The sequence below is a fragment of the Colossoma macropomum genome, unplaced genomic scaffold (assembly GCF_904425465.1).
Source record: "Colossoma macropomum unplaced genomic scaffold, Colossoma_macropomum, whole genome shotgun sequence".
In the NCBI taxonomy this organism is placed as follows: domain Eukaryota; kingdom Metazoa; phylum Chordata; class Actinopteri; order Characiformes; family Serrasalmidae; genus Colossoma; species Colossoma macropomum.
In genome coordinates this window covers 5,493,221-5,515,946 of record NW_023494803.1, presented here as the reverse complement: position 1 = coordinate 5,515,946, position 22,726 = coordinate 5,493,221, and the positions used below count along the sequence as shown (strand labels likewise).

Here is a 22,726-nt window from a genome sequence, read left to right as displayed (position 1 = left end):
AGAAGAGTCTGGGTGCTGAACTGGCCGGCCTGCAGTCCAGCGAAAGAAGACCCAGGACTGTCGAGCAGCTAGAACCCTATATCACACAGGAATGCTGCCATCGATTTCTAAATGAGTTAATATTTTTCATGAAATGGTAAAATGTCTCACTTTTCAACATCAGATATGTGTTCTATGCTCTATTCTGAATAAAATGCGGGTCTATGAGATTTGCAAATCACTGCATTCTGTTTTTATTTACATTTATTTACAATTTATACAGCGTCTCAGCTTTTTTGGAATTGGGGTTGTACAACGTGTACTGTCATTAGAAGCTTCAATTGGCTGTTTTAAATCTAGAACTGCCTTTTTCAAATTTTCCATCCCACCTTAAACAGTAAAGCATCTCCATTCTGGTGCCAACGAATTTTCCATTCCACCTTAAACGCTGCACCCAGTTACATTCTAGTGCCTAACTGTGGCAGAATGTAACTGCTGCACCGTTTAAGGTGGAACTTAAAATCCAAAAAAGAAGCTTCAGCCTTGTCAGAAGGTACCAAAATGGGTTCTTCTATTGTTACGACGTCGAGCTTGTAACAGTAGAGGAACCCTTCTTGGTGCTGTATAGAACGCTTACAGAAAGATTCTACATAGGACCATATACAACACGTTCTCCATCAAGCTGAAGAACGATTTCACCATGCAAAGAACCATTTAAGCATGCCAATGGTTATTTGAGTGTTTGTAGTTCTATATAGAAGCACTGTCTTTACTAAAGAACCCTTGGAGAACCATCTTTTCTGAGAGTGTAGGTTCACTGTTGGTTTTGGATAGTAAATAAAATGGCTATATTTGTGTTGTAGACATCATGACCCCTGGTTCCTATCACCACCACTGTAAAGAGTCTATAAGTTTCTCTGCAACGTACTATTTCACATCAGAGCACTCTGAACGACGCCCGTTTACAAGGACAAGATCAGAGGTCACTAATAGGCGGACTGCGGTCCGAGTCTGGACCCAGACGCTGTCCTATGCGGACCTGGACCTATAACCGATAAATTATGGATAATTATTTGATTTCGACGGGGTGGTCCTATTTTAATCGGCGTATCATTTCTAGCCTTAAGGTAGCTTTAGCGGCCCGGGACACTCACAGACCAATCGCATGCATCGTAAATATCACACGTGACGCTACTCAGCCAATCAGATCTGTGCATTACGCTGAGCACTGAGACTCGAGTGAGAGACGCACACACAGGGGAGGGACGAGGCGAGAAACTTTCTGAGAAGAGAGTCAGAGGGAAGTTATTTCAAGTTATTTCGTGCTCTAAAAAATAAACATTGTTGAAATGTTACTGAATTGTACTTTATTTAATTTGACATTCAGTTATTGACTGTATAAGATGTTGATATACCTACTAGGCTACTTCAGTTTGCTGTATATAGCACTGAATCATGATGCAGGTTAGACATTATGATGTTCCGGACCTTTGCTTGAGGATATTTTCTCTAACTGGACCTTATTGAATTTTAATTAAAGACCCCTGGACCAAATTATTTGGAAATTTTGAAAATTAGGTGGAGCTCCCCTTTAAGGATTCATTTTAATGACGAGCACTGCGCGGAACGGATTTGCCCAGTGGCGTTAGTTCACTTGTGCCGGGGCTTCTTGCTCTGTGATTGGCTGCCTGAAACAGCCCGACCAATGGTGTGCGTTTTGCCCAGTGACGTCACGCTTTACCGCTAAAAGCGAATTCTTGTGCTGTAGTAGCCGCATCTCGGTGGAGTTGTTGCTGGGCAGCGAAGGCGGTTAAGAAGTCCAGCAAATTTGAAATATAACAGACTATTATTTATGGAAACGGTTGAAATAGAATAGCTGATTTGTGGGGAACGTTAATATGAGCTAATGCTGTGCTTTGCTGGCGGCTCGAACGCGATAATCGTCGTGTTGTCTTAGTTAAGCTAGCTTGTTAGCTAGTTAGGTTAGCCAGTTTTGGCGGCGACTGCTTTATTGCAAGGAATGTGAGAGGATGATGAAGTGACTGGACCTCTGTACGGTCAGGGAACCACCGCCGAACCGGTTTTAAGCCTCGGTTGATGTTTGAAGGGGTGTTTTAAAACTGCGTTCTGTAGCTTAACTTCCTCTTGACTCCTGAGGCGACACATTCAGCAGGACAGCAGGTAACTCGCCGCCTCTAAGCAGTCGTTCCCTAAAAGACAGGTAAAATGGGGATTCAGGGACTTTTACAGTTCATTAAAGACGCAGCAGAGCCCGTCCATGTGAGGCAGTACAGGGGACAGACCGTGGCAGTGGACACTTACTGCTGGCTGCACAAAGGAGCGTTTTCCTGTGCGGAGAAGCTGGCCAAAGGGGAGCCAACTGATCAGTGAGTTTGCAAAAGTTTTGTGTTTTATATTGTAATACACAGGACACCCACTTGTGATAGGCACTATACAAGCCGCTACAGTGAATGTGTGTCTTATAGGAGCTTTAACTTATTGCAAAATGTATATTTTATAAATGTATTTGGGTAGATTTATATGAGGTGCTCAGTTCTTTTAACTGCCATAACATTAACCTAAAACCACCTCCTTGTTTCTAAGCTCACTGTCCATTTTAGCAGCTCCACTTGTGATATAGGTGCACTTTGTAGTTCTACAATTACGGATTGTGGTCTGCATACTTTGTTTCACCCTGTTCCTCAATGGTCAGGAACCCCCAGGACCACCACAGAGCAGGTACTATTTGCGTGGTGGATCATTCTCAGCACTGCAGTAACACTGATGTGGTGGTGGTGGTGTGTTAGTGTGTGTTGTGCTGGTCTGAGTGGATCAGACACAGCAGTGCTGCTGGAGTTTTTTAACACCTCAGTGTCACTGCTGGACTGAGAATAGTCCACCAACCAAAAATATCCAGCCAACAGCGTCCTGTGGGCAGCGTCCTGTGACCACTGATGAAGGACTAGAGGATGACCAACACAAACTGTGCAGCAGCAGATGAGCTATCGTCTCAGACTTTACATCTACAAGGTGGACTGACAAGATAGGAGTGTGTAATAGAGTGGACAGTGAGTGGACACAGTGTTTAAAAACTCCAGCAGCACTGCTGTGTCTGATCCACTCGCACCAGCGCAACACACACTAACACAGGACCACCACGTCAGTGTTACTGCAGTGCTGAGAATGATCCACCACCCAAATAGTACCTGCTCTGTGAGGGTCCATGGGGGTCCTGACCATTGAAGAACAGGGTGAAAGGGGGCTAACAAAGTATGCAGAGAAACAGATGGACTACAGTCTGTAACTGTATTGCCATACACTGTAGTGATGTTTTGTTCTCTTTGTGTTTAGATATGTCTCCTACTGTATGAAGTTCGTGGACATGCTCCTGTCTTTTGGCGTCAAGCCCATCTTGGTGTTTGATGGACGAAACCTTCCTTCAAAGCGGGAAGTGGAGAAGGCACGACGAGAGTGAGTCCTCTGAATTCTGTTTTGTGGTCACTGAGAAGCGCCAGGCCATTTTTTTGTCACTCATGTTGAATAAGTGAAATGAGAATGTCCAATTCTGGTTAATGTCATATTTAAATTTTTCCTCATAATTGTCAGACGGCGTGAGGCTAACCTGCAGAAAGGGAAACAGCTGCTGCGGGAGGGGAAGCTGGCTGAGGCCAGAGACTGCTTCACTCGCTGTGTTAATGTCACTCCCTCTATGGCGCATGAAGTCATTAAGGTAGGAACAGTTCCCTGAAAAATGTACACGTTTCCTTTTACCCCCAATGTGGTATAAATCTGTGGATTTTTCTAAGTTGCAACCCTTAAAATTGACAAACATCAACAGAAGTAAAACCTTTTTCTATAAGATCATGTATTTTGTGTCCTTTCTTTAGTCCAAGTCTACAGAGCGTAATATCTGTTTGCTCCAGAATATTTGGTCTCCCACTGAAGCTACTGGCTTTATTACATAAAAGACAGACATTAAAATTAGGACATTCTATCAATTCATCTTTAATGACCCATTAAAGTTTTCCTCTCTGCCTTTGAGCTGTTGCCCTTGGGCCGTGGTTGTCACTGACCTAGATGTTGGTCTGTCCCACAATAATTGTTATGTCATGTGCTTACTGAGTTTATATGTGTGGGTCATATATTTATGCGCTCAGTTAGGAATTGCCTCTCAAGTTCAAATAAAATAATACTTTGCACTTGAGCTACAAGACTAAAAAGATTTTGGGTGGTATAGACTTGCATTCCAACTACATTACCCCTATAGCTTCAGTGCAAAACTAAAGAAGCCAGAACTCGACACCAAACACATCTAATTTGGGGTGAAAGGAAAATGATGTGAATTTTATTTATTTGTTTATTAAGGTCTGACACTCTCGTCAGTGTGTTAACTCTCATAACCTCGTCTTATGATGTAACAGAGTTTTAGGTAATGTGGATGATGAAGGGTAATAATAATTTGTCAAAAAAAGAGTAGTTTTTTTAACCCTCTATTGCACGATGTTGCCTCAGGGCAACAAACATACTCCTCACTTTACAATAACATTGAACACAATTAAGGACACTGAGAGGGTTAACAATAAAGGGCGGAGTTTGAGTAAGTCAGTAAAAAAGCATGTATTTGGTCACACTCTCTCTTGGTGGGCACATTTAAACCTCTTTTTTTTTAACGTTCAGTATCATTTTTCAGTTATGTGAATTTGTAGAAATATGTTTGTTGCCTAGAAGCAACATTGTGCGACAGTGGAATGGATTTAGCCAGTCACAAGCCCGACCTCACCACTTCAGGGAACATGGATCTGTATAATTTCATCCCATTGTCGCACAATGCTACCTCAAGGCAACATACCCCAACAGGACTTCTGCGCACAGTATTATTTGAAAAATTCAAGGGTCAATTTTATGCAAAAAAGTGAATCGGATTCATTTTTTTAAAATTGCACTCATAATACATGCAGTAGAGCGTTAATTACTTGTGTTCATTACAAGAAACAATGCTTTTTCTGGTTTGCATAAACTGTATTTATGCAAATCCAAAAAAGCGTTGTTTCTTGTAATGATAAACGGCCATTGAATGCAAATTCTGCATTATTTGAACTTACACAGTATTCATTACTCATTGTCAGTCAAGCTGGGCATTAGTGTTGTCTGCTGTTTGTCAACATTATCTCTGTCTTTAGGCTGCCAGGACACGTGGAGTGGACTGTGTGGTGGCCCCGTATGAAGCAGATGCTCAGCTGGCCTTCCTGAACAAAAGTGGAATCGCTCAGGCCGTCATCACTGAGGACTCTGACCTGCTGGCATTTGGCTGCAAAAAGGTAATGGAGTGGTGTTTAAGAAAATTTAACGTTGTTAGATTTGTTAACATTTGGTCCTCAGTGCTGCGGCAGGCGATGAAGTGCAAGCGGTTCTCATTGAGGCCTGCAGCGATCAGTAGAAACCTGGTTAACCATTAGTTAAAGCAAGTAATCTTTTATTTGTTTAATACAAACCATAGCAAGAACTGTTCCTACACGGCATCCAGAAAATCCAGCAAGGCCCGAAGGGGTAATTTTTAAGGTGGCAGTTCCACATTTTATATATATATTTAAATATAATACACTTTTTTTTTTTACCGTTTTTATTTCACTGTCTGCTAAAACCCAGTTTGCCTACTAATTGAAAAATATGTTTTGTAATTAGGAGTGGGCAATATGACTATATATATCATTATCGTGAAATTTTGTCACAGTACAATATGCTTTTCTGAACACATCATGCATAGTAGAACACTGACCAATTGTGTTATTATTAATAATAATATTATTAGTCCCGTTTAACTGGAATTAGTGCAACATAGTAGGTGAAATATAAATATTGAATAAACATTGTGTTCACTGCAGTAACATTGGCGTGGTGGTGGTATGTCAGTGTGTGTTGTGCTGGTACGAGTGGATCAGACACAGCAGTGCTGCTGGAGTTTTTAAACACTGTGTCCACTCACTGTCCACTCTATTAGACACTCCTACCTTGTCAGTCCACCTTGTAGATGTGAAGTCAGAGACGATAGCTCATCTGCTGCTGCACAGTTTGTGTTGGTCATCCTCTAGTCCTTCATCAGTGGTCACAGGACGCTGTTGGCTGGATATTTTTGGTTGGTGGACTATTCTCAGTCCAGCAGCGACACTGAGGTGTTTAAAAACTCCAGCAGCACTGCTGTTTTACAGCAGCCGCCACCAGCCCACAGCCTTCAGACAACGCAGGCCAATGCTGCTTCTTTTAGGATATTTTGCATTGCTGTGCTATTCTGGACACAACACAGGATGTTCAGGGGGTTGTTGCAAGCTGTACTTCACCATCTTCGGCCCGACTCAGCTGCTGTTGTATTCTGGAGCAAAGCTATTAACCCCACACGGCTCTATAAGCGCTCTAACGTGACCAAACCCTGAATCAGCTTGTCTGGTCTGCTCAGTGGCACCATCATTCAGCTGCATAAATGAGGTCCTCGAAATAAGATTATTGGCAAAAACTAAATAAAAATCTACAAATCAGGTTTAATTTTCATACAGATTACCAGATTATATGGTTAACACCAGAGATAAGTAAGCAAACATTGCAAAGAGAGAGGTTCTGTCTGTTCTGTATGTATTAAAGTGATCGCAATACGAAATATATACCATTATTTCATAATAAACCTAAGTTACTTTAGCGACTGCCAATTTAGTAACGTTAAATTGCTACTAAGGGCTCAAAGTGTCCAGCTTTAGAAATTGCAATTGCTGGCATGTGAGAGACGAACCCACTCAGAGAGATGTGTCTATCTGCAGGTGATATTGAAGATGGACAAGCAGGGGAATGGCCTGGAGATTGACCAGTGCCACCTGGGCCGCTGCCGGTCACTGGGCGACGTCTTCACGGAGGAGAAGTTCCGCTACATGTGCATCCTGTCCGGCTGTGACTACCTGGCCTCGCTCTACGGCATCGGCCTGGGCAAGGCCTGCAAGCTGCTGAGAATGGCCAACAACCCAGACATACTCAAGGTACAACCACAGGGTTTTTATAATGCACTGAAATGCTATTCATGAATATTCTTGACCAAAACATAAATCCATAGATGTTTTGTTCGGTGTTGTGGTGGTTTTTAGTTTACATAAATTATATTAAGTTACTTTGCTTTCATCTAGACCCCATGTGTCAAACACAAGGCCAAGTCAGGCCCCTGGCACAGTCCTATTTGGCCCGCAAAATTATTTTAATTTTCTGTTAATATTAGTTATGAACTGCACTACAGTTCCCAGCTTGCATTGCAACGTAATATCTGCTCCCAGCTCCTCCCTGCACCACAAAAACAAACAAACAAACAAAGATACCAGGTGTCTGGTTCAAGCAAATGGGCAGTTTTAAAAACCTACTGTACACTGGGGACATTTAGAAAGGTTAACAGGTATCTGCAGCTAATATAGTCTATTGTTTTGTATAAAACAGTTTGTTTTGTTCCTTTTTTTGTTGTAGTTTTGGCATATTTTGAATAGACTATGGCCAGTTTGGGTCACGGCAAAATATAAAAATAAAATAAAAACACAGCTGGTCCACAGATCTGTTGAGATTTTTTAATATGGCTCTTTTAGTGGTCGAGTTTGACACCCGTAATCTTGTCTATATAATGTATCTGAAGGATAGCAAAAGAGACGGTGTCTGCCTCTTTGTTGTAGACCCATTTAACCTTAATCGGAAGCAGCGTGACTTGTTCAGTCCTTTTTTCTGTTTATTTTATTTTTTTGGTTGAAAGTGTTAATTTGGCCACTAATTGCAGTAAGAAGACCCTTATTTTTGTCCTACTGTGAAGTGTATTTGATTGAGCAGCGCACGGTTACCTCAGTGTTTCACCTACTTAAACATGGACGTTTGTAATGTCTCGTATGCCTGTTCTTCAGTGGAGAAACACAAAGTGGGGATGACACGTTCTGGTGTACTCATATCTGTCAATTCTGATGATGATGCATACATTTTAAAATGTATTTATAGACCATAGATGTGTTTGTATGCATCGTATGTCTGAGTGTAGCGCATGTACTCTGTATAATCTGATATTTGTCGTTTTTAGCAATCCTTACTATGGTAATTCAAACAATTAAGAGAGAAATGTTATGTAAACAAAGCAGTGTAATATTTTGAATGGTTTCAGTTTGGGGTGGCTTACAAATTTTTTGGGAGACAAAACCAGTATGATTCCGATAATACTGTGCATCCCCAACGTAAAGCTCTCTCTCTTTCTTACGTTTCTAGGTGATTGTGAGAGTTTCTTTACGGCTGCGTCTGCATTTTATTCTTTTCATTTAGAAAATGACTTAAAAGCTCATGTTATTTTGCACAGGTGATCAAGAAGATTGGCCAGTATCTGAAGATGAACATCACCGTGCCCTGATGAGTACGTCGAGGGCTTTGTGAAGGCCAACAACACGTTCCTGTACCAGCTCGTGTTTGACCCCATCAATAGGAAAGTGGTGCCCCTGAACCCATACCCTGAGCACATCGACCCAGCCACCCTCAGCTACGCAGGCGTGTATCTTTTACATCAGAAGAGTTTTCATTATATTGTGTCTTTCAGTTTGAAAGGGGTTGTCCAGCTCTCTAATAAATTTCTTCCCAATAATCTCAGATATTTCAGGTATTATAGGTGACTTAAGATAGGTACAATTATGTCTGTAGGAGTCTGCAAGGTGCCTCCCTGAACTGGAGAATGTGCGCCCGGGTCTGTGGATTTGAATGAGTTAGTGAATGAGGAGAAACCCTTTCTCTGTCCTTTCTGGCCATCTGTTGAAAATGTTCCTTAATTTGCACGACTGTAGAAATGTAGGGGATAAGCAAGGTCTGCAAATGGCTCTTGGAAACGTGGATATTAACACTATGAAGAGAATTGATGATTTTGACCCTGATGCCCCTCCAGCACAGGTACATATTTGTATACCTTTTTTCTTCATTTATATTTATTCCCATGTAAGTTTCCTCCTATAATTAAGGTGTAATCACTGCCACACCCACTGTGATTTTCTCCATTGGACCTGTTACACTGTGCACTGTTATTTATTTTTCTCAGCCTGTCAAAGCCCCTCGCAGTCGAGGTTGGAACGACAGTTGTGACGTTCAGAGCCTAGCCCATGGCAGCATCTGGAGAAGGGGTTATGTGGCAGGTTCCTCCAAGCCTCAGACCTCATCCTCCTCTCATAGACCCTCTCCCACCAGGGGGAAAGAGAGACTCGTCGCCTTCCAGGCTCTGAAACTCCCCAGCAGAGAGGCACAGGTCAAGAGACCCCGCGAAGGTAAGCAAGGCCGATCTTACTAAGATGAGTCAGCATTCAGGCCAAGAGAGAAATCGTACGCTAATGGTGATTTGAGTTTAAAGACTGCTGTCAAAAATGTGTTTTTTTAAATAGTCAACTGCTCTCCAGTCCTCAGAACTGAATTTTTCAGTAGCCTAATCTCAAGTGATTCAGACTCTGAACAAATGAGATACATAGGTTTTGTTGCTTTACTGCTCAGACCGGAAATAGTAAATAAAATTAAAAAATTACAAAAATATGTGACACAGGTCAAAACTCAGTCTTTCTCATAGCCGCTTTAAAAAAGCTATTTGCCAAATAGCAGCTTTTTTGTGTCACAAATAAGCTTGAACCAGTCATGGTGCGGTATACTAAAATATGCTGGTGACAGCACCGCTATGTTCTGCAGTTATAAGGTCTCTAGCATAGCTAAGTTAAAGTTAGGACTGCGCAGTTAGCTGTTAGCTAAAAATAGATAAAAGATCATTGTAATTAGAATTTCGATGCTGTCAAATTCATATTCCAGATCTAATGAACTGCCAAATATTGTGTGTAAGTTGGAACTGCTGAAGTCCTGGCTAAAATATCGAAGTTGTGTCATTGGCTTTTGTTTATTAGGAAAAAGAAAAGTCTTTCTTTTTCCCCAGAAAGAAAAAAAAATCTTAAGGAAAACTTTTAAAATGAAGGGAAAAAAACCCTGTTTTATACAGTCAAATGAATTTAAATAAAATTAAATGAAAAAGTTTGGTCCCACTTTTGTTTGGTTATATTGTCTCTAATAACTGTGTAGTTACATGTGAACAACAATGTAACTACTAACGATTTAGTCACTGTTACAGATGGATTACAGAAGTACAGCTTAAGTGTATCCTAATAGTTGTAACAGCCTATTCTCTTTCATGTAGTTACACAAGGGTAATAACATGAATGTAATTACATTTGTAATCAGACACTGTATCTGCCAGCTTTCCTAACATTTAGCTAGCATTTATGTTCCTGCCCAATGTTAGACTCAGGTGTCTCAGAGGAAGACATGTTGGAGCAGTACTCAACCGGCCCAAAGAGACACTGCAAAGAAACGCCTCCCCATCTAACTCCAGCCACCATGGAAGCGGGGCGCAGCACTTCCCAGGAGACCAGTCGACCTCGACCTCGTAACCGTTTTGCCACACTACTGCAGTGGAGGAACCAATCAGACGAAAACGACGGAGAGCAGGGAACACTGAGCAGGTAGCATTTTATCACAGAACTAAAGGGTACAATTTGGCGTATAGTTCTACAGTATAATGCACAATGGAGATAACTGCTTCCTGTAAAACTCTGTTTGTTTGAATGTGCCACGAGCGATACGATCAGTGATTCTGTAACGTGTTGCAATGACATTTATGTGACACGTTTGGGGGAAATCACAGAGCGTGATCAGAATAGCTGTTGTGTGGGCTGAGGGCTTTTTCTGTGGGTTTTTTTTTTTTTTTTTTTGGCAGACACTTCTTAATCTGAAGATTAGCGTATTAATTGAGTATTCTGACTGGTATCTCCTTCAGATTTTTTGCCGGCAGGGACCTCTCCAAAGCTGAGTGTCCGGAGCAAAAGTCCTCTGTGAAGGAGGAGTCATCCGATTCTCCAAAATCAGACCACGGGTCTTCTGTAGCCGGAGCCAACCTCACAGAGAGCGTGACAGCAGACGACCATGCTGAGCTCCCCAGTTCACCACCCACCCTCTCTCCTCCACTTCGTTGTGCCAGTGTGAACCTCAGTGCATTCAAGTGGTCCAGCAGCTCTACAGAACGTTCCAGAACTGGGCCAGCACCATCATCCGCCACTACAGACCGGTCTAGGACACCCAGTGCTCCCTCAGGCCTTTTAGCCCTCCGCCAGTTCCAGAGGAAAAAGGATAGTATCTCTAGGGGAGAATCACCTCAGCGCTCCTGCCCCTCCTCTCCTGTAGAGGGCACCATTGATGTAGAAACGCCTCCGGGTTCTCCTCCTTCTCAGGACAGTGCATACTTCTCTCAGCCCAGCAGCGGCCCCTCTAGCTTGGAGGATTCACCATCCAGCCATCAGGTCATTGAAGACTCACCTGAAAAGGTGAAAAATTATATTCAATTTTTATTTTAAGGGAAAAAAAGTATAGGAATCTTAAGGCTACTGCACATGTCAGGAGAAAGTAACCAGACAGCAACTTACTTTTTACTCTACTATATTAAACCCAAACAATAAATCCACAGTAGATGGTTTTAAATTTACATCCGGAAAGGTAACAAAGGCTTTAAGATAAACAGACATATTTTAATGATCTGTTTTCACCTCTAACCTTGTTAGCCTAGCCGCATTGTATTTTTATTCCATTAAATAGATTTAATATTCACATAACACATTCACATGAGTTCACATTCTTAAGTCTTATAGCATCTTTAAAAGCATTATAAGGTCATAAAATGTCTGAAAATGTTTTATTTACTCTAAATCCAAAGATAATGCCTGAAGAGTGACACTGTGAGGTGAGGGGACACTGTGTATTAAACTGATTCAGAAAAGCCCAAACACAAAAAATATCAAGTCAACAGCAGTCTTGTGGTCAGAAACTGACCACTGATTAAGAGCTGGAGTAAAATAATAAAAAATGACATTAATACATGTCGTTTGAGTTTATATGCATAGCTTCGTTGTGGAAATGGGTCTGAAGGTATTAAAAAACATTGATTGTGTGCAGCAACCCTGTAAGATTAGAGTATATAGTGCAGCAGATGATCTACAAGGTGGACTGACAAGGTAGGAGTGTCTAATAGAGTGGACAGTGAGTGGACACAGCGTTTTAAAACTCCAGTAGCACTGCTGTGTCTGATCCACTCGTACCAGCACAACACACACCACCACCACATCAGTGTTACTGCAGTGCTGAGAATGATCCACCACCCAAATAGTACCTCTGCTCTGTGAGGGTCCATGGGGGTCCTGACCACTGAAGAATATCGGTATATAATGTTAGAGACAAGCTAATTTAACGAAAATCCTAATTTACTGTTCAGTATTTTTTTTTCTTCATTTTATCTACAACTGTTCAAATATTTTACAGTTCTGATTCTATATTATCCTTTTTATTATGTCATCTCTATTTCTTTTTCTCCTTGTTTTGTCTTTTAGGACAAAGACCCTTGGAAAGATTCTGATTCTTCAGTGACTCCCAGCAACTCCCCTTTGACCGAGGAGGTAAAATCTACACCGATGAGGACAAAGGTAGGCAGTGCTGACGACAAAATGACCCGTGACCGCAGAGCTATTTCATACGCCAGACAAAATGGTTACGTCGATTGAGGCTTATTTCCTGTATTTCGTTGGCTGTGGGAGTGGGGTGGCGGTGGAGGGGGAATATCACTGAACTGTATCTTAGTACACATCTCTCTAAACGACCTGTAGGCCTGAGCAAGTGGGAAAGCCCCAAATTAAATGAAAGTGTGTAATGACTCAGTGCATCATCACACTATAGTGTCAGTGAAAAGACAACATAAGAATCCTAATCTAACCGAGTGTTTCCTTTCTCTTTCATTATAACTTCCCCTCCCAAACACACCTCAGGTGTCAGGTCTGCCCCGGATGCGGCCCACTGAGCAAGATAAAGGTAGTAAGATCAGACCCTCTGCTCCGGCCAGGGCGAGCGGTTTGAGAAAGAAGCCTGGTGCACTCGGGAAGAAGGTAGCCGTCACAAACGAGAACAGCCCGGGACTGCAGTCCACCATCAGTGGCCTGTGGAAGAACTTTGGATTCAAGAAGTAAGTGAATGGAGGCTTTCACTTATGCTTCCTTTTTGGGAGAGACACCAGTCAAAGTACATGTACAACCCCAATTCCAAAAAAGTTGGGACACTGTGTAAAATGTAAATACAATTCTGTAAATAAAAAAGACCCATATTTTATTCACAATTGAACATACAGGGAGATTCACTCGAAAGAGGCCCCGAATATTCTGTTGTACCTCCCGTTAGGATGAATCAATCTGAACCAAACAAATTCACTACATACCCTGACGTTTGTGTAATCGATTGCATTACATGCGATGCTGGAAGTGATATCCGTTTTCTGCTAGATACATGTAGGGGTACAGGGGTATGCACCCGGCAGTTGCAAACAGAGATTAAACGTTGCAACGGCTGTCCGGCGCCTACCACGTCGATCCGACGCAGATGCATTCTGGCTTGTTTGAAGCTCCATATGCCGAGGAGCTCGTTGCATGTTGTTTCGTTCAGATTGCTTCGTCCTAGCGAGAGTTATTGCAGAATATTCGGGGCCTCTTTCAAGTGAATCTCCCTGTAGAACACATCAGATGTTGAAAGTGAGACATTTTACCACTTCGTGAGACACATTAACTCATTTAGAACGTGATGGCAACAACACGTCTCAAAAAAGTTGGGACAGGGCCGTGTCTACCATCGTGTAGCATCCCTTCTTTTAACAACCGTCTGTAAACGTCTGGGAAGTGAGGAGATCAACTGCTGGAGTTCTGGGAGAGGAATGTTTCCCATTCTTGTCTGATGTAGGATTCTAGTTGCGCAACAGTCCTGGATCTTTGCTGGATTTTTCCTTTCATGTCGCGCCAAATGTTTTCTATTGGTGGAAGGTCTGGACTGCAGGCCGGTCAGTTCGGCACCTGGACTCTACTTCTGCGAAGCCATGCTGTTGTGATGGTTGCAGTATGTGGTTTAGCATTGGCTTGCTGAAACATGCAAGGCCTTCCCTGAAGGAGACGCTGTCTGGATGGGAGCATATGTTTTTCTAAATCCTCTATATACTGTTCAGCATTGATAGAGCCTTTCCAGGTATGTAAGCTGCCCACGCCATAGGCACTAATGCAGCCCCAAACCATCAGAGATGCAGGCTTTTGAACTGTGCTAATAACAAGCTGGATGGTCACTCTCCTCTTGAGTCCGCAGGACACGACGTCCATGGTTTCCAAAAACAATTTCAAATTTGGATTCATCTGACCACAGAACAGTTTTCCATTTTGACTCAGTCCATTTTAAATGAGCTTTGGCCCAGAGAAGACAGCGGCGTTTCCGGATTGTCTTGACATATGGCTTCTTCTTTGCACGATTCAGCTTTAACTTGCATTTGTGCATTGCACGGCGTGCTGTGTTCACAGACAGTGATTTCTGGAAATGTTTGAGCCCATGCAGTGATTTCCAGTACAGAATCATGCCTGTTTTCAATGCAGTGCCGCCTGAGGGCCCAAAGATCACAAGCATCCAATACTGACCGCCAGCCTTGTCCCTTGCGTACAGGGATTTTGATGATATTATGTACTGTAGATGGTGGGAGTTCCAAAGTCTTCGCAAGTTTACTTTGAGGAACATTTTTCTGAAATTGTTCCACAATTTTTAGACGTAGTTTTTTGCAGATTGGTGAACCTCTGGCCATCTTTACTTCTGAGAGACTCTGCCTCTCTTTTTATACCCAGTCATGTGAGTTAGTTGCAAATTGCTCCTCCAGCTGTTTTTTATTAGTACCACTTACCTTTCCAGTCTTTTGTTGCCTCTATCCCAGCTTTTTTGAGATGCGTTGCTGCCATCAAGTTCTAAACGAGTTATGTTTTTCATGAAATGTTAAAATGCCCCACTTTTAACGTCTGATATGTGCTCTCTGTTCTATTGTGAATAAAATATGGGTCTATGAGATTTGTTTTTATTTACATTTATTTACATTTTACACAGCGTCACAACCTTTTTGGAATTGGGGTTGAAGTAGGAAAACACTCCCAAAACAAGTAAACAGGAAAAAAAAATCAATGAAAACAAATCTTTTGTCAGCTGGTGAAAATGTGATAAAGCACGTTCATCTGTATCTCATTTACTGAATGCTGTATTACAAATAATGATATTACTCATACTACGTTTCCCATATCTCCAAAAGGTCATATTAGTAGGACTTCCTCAAGCTGAGAGCAGGGTAATCCTCTATTCACTCTGCAAGCATAGGGAAGTTTTACTGTAATCCTCAGTAATGACCTCCCGCGTTTTGCACAGTTTCTTTGTTAAAACTTTAATATCTTGCAGGAAGTTCAAACTCAGTGTTGGCTCTTATATCTAGCCAAACATTACCATCAGCTTTATTTACTCCATTCAGTACCATGCTTTGCCAGCTGGAGCAGCGTTTTAATGCAGGACAGCAACGAGAGGGAGTGGTATCATCTCACACCAGCCATTAGCATGACACAGGTGCAGCTAAATGCTGATGTGAAATGAGAGTGATTAAGATTATTTAAAGCTGGGTGGTGTTTGGCACAAGCTGAAAGGAAATTCCTATACGGTGTGAGTGACTAAGTCCTCAGCCCTGACTCACTTGGATGACCTGTCATGGTTGTGGGAAGAAGCCAAGAGACGTATTAGGACAAGGAAGAAGCCGGTGATGTTTATGTGGCTCTGATATACAAGTGAAGTAATTTTTTTGTTTAAATATAAAAGTTTTGTTTATATATAAAATAATCCATAATGATTAGTTGCATTATTTATGTAGTAATTGCAATTATTAGCATCTGTCTTAATTACTCAAATTTTACTCGAAATAAGATTTTTTAAATTTATAAAGCAGTGCGTTTTGTTACGGCTGTTCGCGTGGACACAATAAGCTTTATTAAAAAGCGTTTATTACTTTCAGTAATTCAATAACATTGTTTTTATCATGCAAACTCATGTATCTGGGGCCGGATTCATGAAAGTGTTTTAAGAAAGAAAATCTTATATGTAATTTTTTTTTCTTGCCTTCATTCTTAAGAAAAAGTTGGTATTCTTCAAATAACTTCTGAAGAATTTTTTGTCTTAACTCAAAGACTAAGGCCCAGTCCCATTTCTTATTTTTACCCCTACCCCTTGTTTTCAAGTGTCACCTTCGGATACCTTCGCCCCTCAGAGCTGTGTCACAAGGGGTAGTGATTGAAATCTTCCCTTTGAAATGAGACCCTCAAATAAAAAGAGCATAACTTCATTAACAGCTACTAGCGCTGCTCTGTAGGCGACCCGGCCCGTCTGCAGTGATAGCAGAGTTCGGCTCCTCACTGCTGGGCTTTAGTTACATTTAGGGCATCATATGCCTTCAAAGAGGGGGGCAATTATTTATCACCCACCGCTAATTCTTTGGTGATATGAAGCTGAACTCATTTCTTTTTCACTGGCTTCTCTTTCGAATTTTCCTGTTCCACCTTAAATGGTGCAGCAGTTACATTCTAGCGCCTCAGGCATCAGAACCGCTGGACTATTTAAGGTGGAACGGGAAAGTTAGCTAGCTAGCTACCGAGACATTAGCATAGTACTAGCGATTATATATGCTTGTTATGAAGAAAATGACCATAATACACTGAAACGACATTAAACTAAGATAATACAGAGTAAATTCTCACATTTGTGTGTTTCTTTGGTCTCTTGTTCAGCCGTCTTGCTGGTTTTTCTTTTTTTCTCATAACTCTCTGATTGGAGTCTCTGAAAAACCTCCGTTTGGAGGGCCATGTAGCCCCAACACTTCACCCTCCCCCTCTATCTCAACAAGAATCGGGACACCCCTACCCCTAGACGTGAACGCGCAAAACAGCGGGCTAAGGGCTCAGAGGTTGGGGTTATTGAAATGGGATTGGGCCCAAGTGTTATTCTTGAAAACATTGTTCTTAAATGTGTTGGTAACTTTGCGACAGCCTCATACTCGTCTCAGGCTGTGAGAGTTGATGAGGTCAACATCTTCATTTTTTATGGACGCTGCCTCTGCTGCTCTCGCCCATCCTCGTCTCTCGCTTTCCGCCGTCACACAATCATCGTGTTTTCTAAGAATTTTTTCCTGTTGGCCGTTTCTTCCACCATCACCTCTAGTTCTTGTTTGCTAAAATTTTTTAAAAGCTTGGTTTGATGTTTTTAAGTAAATAACAGATAATAAAAATTCAAAATGTATCTTGCAGCGTTTATGATAATGCATGATTTACTTAAGAAAATTTTTAAAGAATATTTGAGAACTTCTCAAGTTTTTTATTAGGATTGCGTTTAAGAACATTCCTGTGAACTTCTTACTGTTTGTCTGAGGAACCTTCAAGTTTTTTCTTAAGGAAGTTTTTATGAATCTGGCCCCTTAACGTGATTTTCATCGCCAGTGTCCAGTGAGTGCAACAGTGCTTACATGTTTCTAACCAATGGCTATAAATCACACATGCATTTTTTAGTTGGGGCTACTTGTTGATTTATTCCTACGTCTTCCATGAATATTGCTGAACATAGTCTGTGATGGCGCTGAAGGTGTTGCTTTGAAACCCATTTAAAGCTGTGGGCTACTATTGCAGATTCTTCCATAGGTTCAAAGGGTCAAACTAGGAAAAACTAGCATTAATGGCATTAAAGCTTTTTAACCAGTTATTCTCCAGGGTATATTTCATTTTTTCCATCTGAATTTACTTCTGCAAATCTTCAGGCAAATTATTCAGTAACCGCATGAAATAAATAAAAAGTGTTTTGTTTTTTTTTTGTAAAAGCTCCCCTCAAATTAACAGAAAATGTGTTTAATGATCATAAACATAATGCCATATACTCACAATTTACTGCTGAAAGCCAAAAATACAAAGATGCTCTTTTGTATTTTTTTATAAAAGTAATTTTTACAGAGCAGATCACTGAAAAGACGCCGTCTGAGATCCAGTTTATAGAAAACTAAAAATGGAGTTCAGCTTTTTTTATTATAAAGTTTTAAAATCACATCACCCATCTATTTGACTGGAAAGAAGACAGTTACAGCTCTCATACGACCCCCACCTTTTGAACATAGCTGATGAACTATGAAAGCTGTGAAGTAAAGAATATGACGAAGTGCATTTTGGAGCTAAAGAGGTTGCATTAGCTTCAGTGTAAAATGGTGAAGTGAAGCCAGCTGCAAATGTAGATCATGTGGTGGTCAGTGTTGTGCAAGTTCAAAGTTCAGTTCATACTAATGAAAATGAACTAGTTCACATTCATGCATTTTAAACATTTTGAACTAAATTCAGTTCCACAGATGAACTAATTCATGTTAATTTGATTATTTTTACTCAAATAGGCCTCTTCTTTTTCAGTGGAACCTCTTTCTACCCATCCATCATCAGCCCAATATCATTACTACTCATAAACGAAATGAATTATTCTACACAACCTTTAAGTTACATTAAAAACCAATGTGGAGATTAAGAATATATTTTCACCATTAAACAATGTGTCGTATTATGCGGACAATGGAAAAAGTATATATGGAAAATTTTATTTAGACAGTATTAATATACACCGATCAGGCATAACATTATGACCACCTCCTTGTTTCTACGCTCATCGTCCATTTTATCAGCTCCACTTACTATATAGGTGCACTTTGTAGTTCTAAAATTACAGCCTGTAGTCCATCTGGAGGTGGTCATAATGTAATGCCTGATTGGTGTATGCAGCAGTTCAAAACCACAAAATAGATTCATTCTGATTAATGGGAAAAAAGGCTCTGCATAGAAAAACCCCTACAGAATAAGCTGTACTGCCGTTACTGTGACAAGACCAGACAAAAAACTGTAATATAAACAAAGGTACCGGCTCAAAGTGCAATATTCAGCCAACATCTTTTAATGACCTCTTTTAAAAAAAACCCCAAAAAAAAACAAACATAAAACTGTTTCAAATGCTCAAACAAACCAACTTCTGCAGTTCTGTCTCTGCTGCAAGCACCAGAGATGCTTGGCTGTGTTAATGTAAGCATCATGACGTATGTGCTCACTCTCGCGCGAGTGAACGCCGCTTGCGTTCAAGTGCATTGTCTGTAAACTGACTCGTTCAGTTCAGCATTCACAACACTGGTGCTGGTGATGTCTCTTTCACAGGACAGTGTGTTTTAATTCACAACTGTGGGTGTGTTTCAGGGAGAACTCGAAGTTACACCCTGTGTAAAAAAGGAGAGCCCATGTCACCAGTGAAGGACAACGTGCTGACGCAACAGCCCTTGATCGGATGAAAACCTCTACCTCGTGATGAGAAGAACTCCACTCTCAAATCGAGCCACGGCCACATATGACTGTAAGACATAACAGTTACACAGTTAAAAGGTAAAGATGATCCTGGCGTCACAGTCCTTTCGGATTCATTGCGTACCAATCATCACCGACTACATACCTGCAGTAAAACCCACTTTAAACATACTATGTATGTTCATTCTCTCTTGAATCAACTTGTGAATCTCAATGCATTTTTATTTTACTAAATAAAAAGACTAATAACGAATGAGTTTGCATATTTCTTTGACCTCAGCGAGTCTACAGATACAGCACATGACACATGTTAGGAGGAGCCTACGTGGGCAGGGCTGTAGTAGTCATGTAGTAGTCGGCTAAAATCTCTGGGTGGTTTGTTTTTGCTCTCTTGGATGATCCATACAGTCAATTAAAGATTCGGTCTGTAAGCCTGTCTGGATACTAGATGAATGAGCAATGCGTAGTTGCGAGTTTGCTGCCTGTGGCGTGACTGGTTTAGGAATGTTCTATGATACTGGTTTGAATGAGGGCCAAAGCATTTAATGGGCTAACATGGCTAACAAGATTGAATGTCAACAGTATCAGTTTTCATGAATTCATACTGTTTGGCACCTACGTCGTTGAGATAATATAATTATATAGATATATAATTTACTTATCAATTATTTATATAGTTTTTCTTGGTGTTGTTTAGTATTATGGTAAATGTTTATTTTAACACAAAGCCCATATAAAGTCCAGACATTTTAAAGGGAAGAGATGACCAGAATTTTACCAGTGAGAGAATGGTACTAGCTATATATATATATATATATATATATATATATATATAGTTAAGTGTGACCCAATTGTTTTATATATATATTTTTTTATTTTTATATATACCCTGTATATATATATATATATATATATATATATATATATATATATATATAAAATTTGGGTCACACTTAATTTGGATGGTCCCCTATAGATGCTCTACAGATACGTTCAGTTGAAATACAGACAACATTAGCATTAGGAGTAGATGTAGATGTAGGTTTTGCCTTATGGTGAAGGTTCGGGTTAGAATAAGGGATAGAATTAATAAACTCTTTCACACTGAACTTCAAGTTTAGTTGAATTTAATGGATATTTACTTGAATGTTACTTAAAGACAGACTGAGAATTTACAAAGAATGTACAGTGGACCATCCAAATAAAGTGTTACCTGTCTAATATATATATATATATATATATATATATATATATAGACGGGGGGACCTGAAGGAGTTATATGGTATACTTTATGTGTTTGCATGTCTTTGGGAGGTTAAGGTTTTTTTTTAAATAAAACACTTTATATTTATTGTATAAAACATAATTGTATAACAATAAAATATAATTGTTGCCATATGGCAACAGCATGCAACAGTGGAACTGCAATCGGTGCAGACAGTGGAAGCAGGATAAATGGATACTTTCATTGGAAACACTGGACACTGCTGTTATGTCAATTAATCGTTTTCCTTCCTATGTTCTTAAAACATTTATACAGATTTTGCTGTTTATGATTTCCCCCCCCCCATGTGTGAATGATATATGTGGAATTGTTGGTTTACTCCCATTGAATGCATTTGCTTTGCGGATTGCATTGTTGCATTCTGTTGCCATATGGTGCGTAGAAATATAAGAAAACGTCTCCTAAGTATGCTATAAATCATAAACAAATTTTCTCCATTTTTATTTCTTAATGCGGAGAAGGTTTCGACAGAGTTCCTGCTAAATGGCACAACTACATATTGCTTTATTGCACCATTTACAATTTATCCCATTTACTTATTGTACCAGTGTTTTCCTTTTTAGTTTAAGACTGCATTTTAGACTAAGGCTAAAGGCAGCAGACATGCCCGAAGAGGTGGACGGGTCATAAGGAGGTGGTTGAACATACTGTGAATACCTTTGTCAGTTTTATGGCAGCATAGTTGTTTCTTCTCCAGTTTGCATGTTGTGAAACCAAAGCATTGTTGGATGTGATAAAAGATGCCTATCAGCTGGAATCCTGTTTCTTTCTTGAGCCGGTCAAATACTGTGGCTGTCACAGATGCTTGGAGTGCCTTTGTCTCATTTAACCGTTCCAAAACCAGTGACTTCATCCCCAGAAACATGTCCGTAATAGCATATACGAAAGGTGAAGTTCATGTCGGCTAACTGTGCATCACCCCTCACTGCGCCTCTATCAGAAGCCTGATCAGTGCTGAATGAATTGGGTTTGGTTTTTGGACAAAAGACATTGAAGTGGCCGAAAGGGTGATCCAGCGAAAGCTATGCTGTTCTAACAGATTACATAAGTAAGTTTGTAATTTGTGCCTCATGGTTTGCTGCTAACAAAGCAAAGATTTTAGAGTTAAATCTGTGTTTCTGGAAGAACAAGTGGTGATTCCACCACTTGACTTGATGTAAAACTCATGGAACAGCTTAGAGAGCCAGTATATCCCCTGGTCTTTAAATTCGGAGAAATACCTGAACATATATATTGTGGTGCTTTGAGTGTTTTACCTTTCTCTTAAAGCTGTAGCCACACTAGATCAGGGGTCAGCAACTGCCCTTTTGTGGCTCCACATCAGAATTAGATTTGTTAGGTAAAAATAAAATCCTCTTTAGCAGTAAAATACAGCTCTGCTGGTCGTTTTAACAGAGTTTTAACAATAAATGGTTTTAATGTAGAACTGCTAATTCACCCTTTAACCCTGAAGGTTGGTGCGTAGACTGCTGGTCACATGGCAATGCAGACAACAATCTCGCCTAGGCAGTAGCTAACGAAAAAAGCAAAGAGAGATTTAAGATGAACATGATGATTTGGAGACGGACTGACTTATTTGCATTTCTAATTACTCCAGCTGGTTTCCTGATAGGTTTATTCTGCAACGAGAAACTGTCAAACACAGCTGAAGTCAGCCGCTCGTTCGCCAGCTTCTTATTCGAATTTTCCCGTTCCACCTTAAAAGGTGCAATTAAGGTATCATCAATAACAGCTGTAACTCCTGCCAAAGTTGATGTAAACAAAAGGCATTTCAACACTGTGTAGTCAAGTGGCTCTTAATGCTAGTCGTTCCTGGGTGATGGAGGATATGGGCGTTGGAAGAAGCACCAGCATCGCAATGCGGTCCGGTGACATTCCATCAAAATACATTCACGGTGTCCAGGACTTGCCGCACCTCAGTCGACGAGGATACTACTTCGCTATGACAACTGTGAGTAAAGCATTTGACATGCTGGACACCAGGTCTTGTTACGAGGCGTGCTGTTCTTTATCGTTTGGTCATTATGAACCCAGTTTTTCTCGTATTTGGTACATATTTTTGGTAGGGACCCCTTTCATTATGTGCCTCAACACATACTCGAGGCTGTATTTGGCTCACATTTGTCTTGTAATAGCATTGCATTTTTGTCCATGACCTTGGAGG

General features: G+C 40.6%; 1 protein-coding gene across 1 annotated transcript; it reads left to right on the top strand.

Annotated features, from left to right (window-relative positions):
* The first annotated feature begins 1,752 nt into the window (after positions 1–1,752).
* exo1 (exonuclease 1) lies at positions 1,753–19,432 on the top strand. The gene is given in 15 exon segments (XM_036593426.1): positions 1,753–2,366; positions 3,331–3,450; positions 3,586–3,709; positions 5,160–5,297; positions 6,786–6,998; positions 8,333–8,377; positions 8,379–8,521; positions 8,808–8,910; positions 9,056–9,278; positions 10,289–10,508; positions 10,823–11,366; positions 12,423–12,515; positions 12,855–13,048; positions 19,173–19,194; positions 19,196–19,432. Coding segments are annotated over 15 exon segments (2,412 nt in total). The 5' UTR covers positions 1,753–2,205; the 3' UTR covers positions 19,265–19,432.
* Positions 19,433–22,726: the final 3,294 nt, after the last annotated feature.